Source organism: Notolepis coatsorum, assembly GCF_963971535.1.
Source record: "Notolepis coatsorum genome assembly, chromosome: 1".
Lineage (NCBI taxonomy): Eukaryota > Metazoa > Chordata > Actinopteri > Aulopiformes > Paralepididae > Notolepis > Notolepis coatsorum.
This window is the reverse complement of record NC_140165.1, coordinates 116,532,222-116,534,721: the sequence shown is the minus strand read 5'-3', so window position 1 is coordinate 116,534,721 and position 2,500 is coordinate 116,532,222. Positions and strand designations below refer to the sequence as shown.

General features: G+C 44.4%; 1 protein-coding gene across 2 annotated transcripts in view; it reads right to left on the bottom strand.

The window, feature by feature from the left end:
• The window catches only part of plcb3 (phospholipase C, beta 3 (phosphatidylinositol-specific)), a 66,090-nt gene that overhangs the window by 6,425 nt on the left and 57,165 nt on the right, over window positions 1–2,500 (bottom strand). For both annotated transcript variants that reach the window (XR_014619844.1, XM_084317451.1), the window contains exon 18: window positions 2,304–2,380. Coding sequence is in view for 1 of the 2 variants with exons in the window: in XM_084317451.1 (XP_084173577.1) it covers window positions 2,304–2,380 (77 nt within the window). In the remaining variant the exon portion in view is untranslated. The remainder of the gene's footprint in view (window positions 1–2,303; window positions 2,381–2,500) is intronic.

The following is a 2,500-nucleotide window of genomic DNA, read 5'->3' as shown; positions in this document are numbered from 1 at the left end:
CCTGCACCAGAATGCAGGAAATTAAGTCTTTGTAACAAAAAAAATCCTGGTGGGGGACCCCCAGACCCCCTGCTTAAAAAGTGGCCTGACTGGGGCTATATTTCCTGGCCTGAATGATTTCCCCAGTCCGGCCCTGGTTCAAAGCCTCCAATGCTTATTAGTGTGTGTACGTTTGAACGTTTGCATGTTTCAACCATACATTTCCATTTAAAATATTTTTTTTTACCTCCTATAATAGTGGGGGTCGCGGCTCTCTGACACCGTTTTTTTTGGGTCGCGGCCTGAAAAGTTTGGGAACCCCTGGTCTAGCCTGTACCCCCCAGACATGTTGCTGGCCCCGTCAAAACAGTATCCTATCAGCCTCTCCATGGGCAGGTCGAGGCGTAAAAGTATTTTATACACAAAAACAGCGTCTCGGCTGTTGTGTCTGGGCCGGGCATTGTAAAAACCCCAAAAGAAGTTCTGAGCTTCCAAGTTGTCATCGGCGAACTGTATATTACACGAGAATTGTTCTTTTCCAGTGAGTGACATCAGTGGTTCCGTCAGCGCTCAAGCCAAAGATTGGGCTTTTGGATGCTTTGCCTCTAATTTGTCGCTGAATATCATGGGCAAGCAGCTGTAAGATTTTGTTTTGGATGTTGTTGGACATCCAGTTGTCTCTCTTTTGGAGCCAATTCTTCAACTCGGGATCAGACTCGGTGCGCACTCTTTCCATCATGAGCTGCCATAACACCCCATCCCTATTTGCATCACCCCTCAGTGGAAGCCCCTGGCGCCCGAGGGGGGGTATAGGGGAACAGACTCAGTTAACTCTTCAATACCTGATGCTGAGGCTGAACCTGTCGTCTCTGTCTCTCTCTGACGTTTATCAGATTTAGTGGGACTGTCACTGGGACCGGCGGGACGTTTAGAAAATAAATCTGATATTTTTCTTTTCTGTGAGTGAGATATTCTGTGCTAGCAAAGTCTGACTACTAGCTCAAATCGACTGACTGCGCAAGCACTGTATCACAGTAGCTCAGTGGTTCGTGGCGCGTGGGAAGGGCGGGAGACGGGAGGTGAATACAATTAGTTGTTTCACCTGTCATTCAATCAGTCTGTGACAGTCTGTCATCACTCGAAAATCTACTCGGTTTTACACGTATGATTGTGTACATACAGTAGTGTAATGAATGAATGAAAACTTTATTTAACAGATTGGAGAATGGCTACAATACAGTACGGCTCAATACACACAATATTAAAATGGTGACGTGCTTTGAGCAGGATAAACTTATAATATACAGTGTTACAGTTATACAGTTACAGTATATACAAATATATAAATACTGTCATAAAAAAATTAAAATAAAAAAAATTATATATATATATATATTTTTTTGCAATAATTGAGAGGGGGTGCTGCAGCCCCCCCCGCACCCCCCCTTCCTGCGTCCCTGTATCTAGGTATGATGCCTGTCGCCGAGCATAATATGTGTACATTAGTCATGCATGTTATGCGCCGAGACCGACAATGCCCTGCTGTTATGACCGCGGGCGCCCGAGTCGAGGCCCAGCAGGACTGTGATGATGACAAGCGGCTTGAATGAGAGAAGACTACACACTAATAACCCCCCGAACTACGCCGGCTCCGATGTGGCAGCGATCGCTAATCGATAGAACACGCTGCACTGACAGAGCGCGCTGTGAGGTGAAGTGTTATGCCGTACATTCACTTACATTATTGGAGAGTTTGATTTGTGGCCGGAAAGCAATGCTTATAGACTTTTCTTCACCCCAGTCGTCAATCATAATATTGATCCGTTTCACTGCAGTGTTTCACTCCAACGCAGTTTTAATCTTTACATTTGGATCACGGATTGGGCCTTTACAAGGGGCACTTCACACCAGAAAACAATGCCGATTTATTCTGCACATAATCTCAGACACGTCCAAAAACTCGAAACAGTTGGCCACCAGTGATGTCACCTGGGACATTTAATCCTTGTGTTGCGTTAATTACAGCACCATGAAATGATGTAGATGAAAAACATACAGGGACTGCAACTTTATCATGTCATTGAGCTGTAATTAACACAACACATTGATTCAATGTCCCTGATGACATCACTGGTGGCCATATTCAAACTAATTTGATCTCAATAAAGATTTTTGGTGAAGTTCCCCTTTAATAAGATGTTTTCTTTTACTAATTGTTACTTTGTGCTGTTTAATCGTGAGCTAAAATACTTTACTACACAAACAACACATGTGGTTTAACCTTTGACCTGCGTCCATGTGTACAGGAAGCTAGTAGTTCTTACTTTTCACAGGTCTCTCTGAGCTTCTTCAGCTGAGCTGCTTGACATTCATGAGCCGTCTGCTTTAGCTTCTGGAAGCCCTGGAGAACACAACAACACAGACAGTCTGCTTTAGCTTCTGGAAGCCCTGGAGAACACAACAACACAGACAGTCTGCTTTAGCTTCTGGAAGCCCTGGAGAACACAACAACACAGACAGT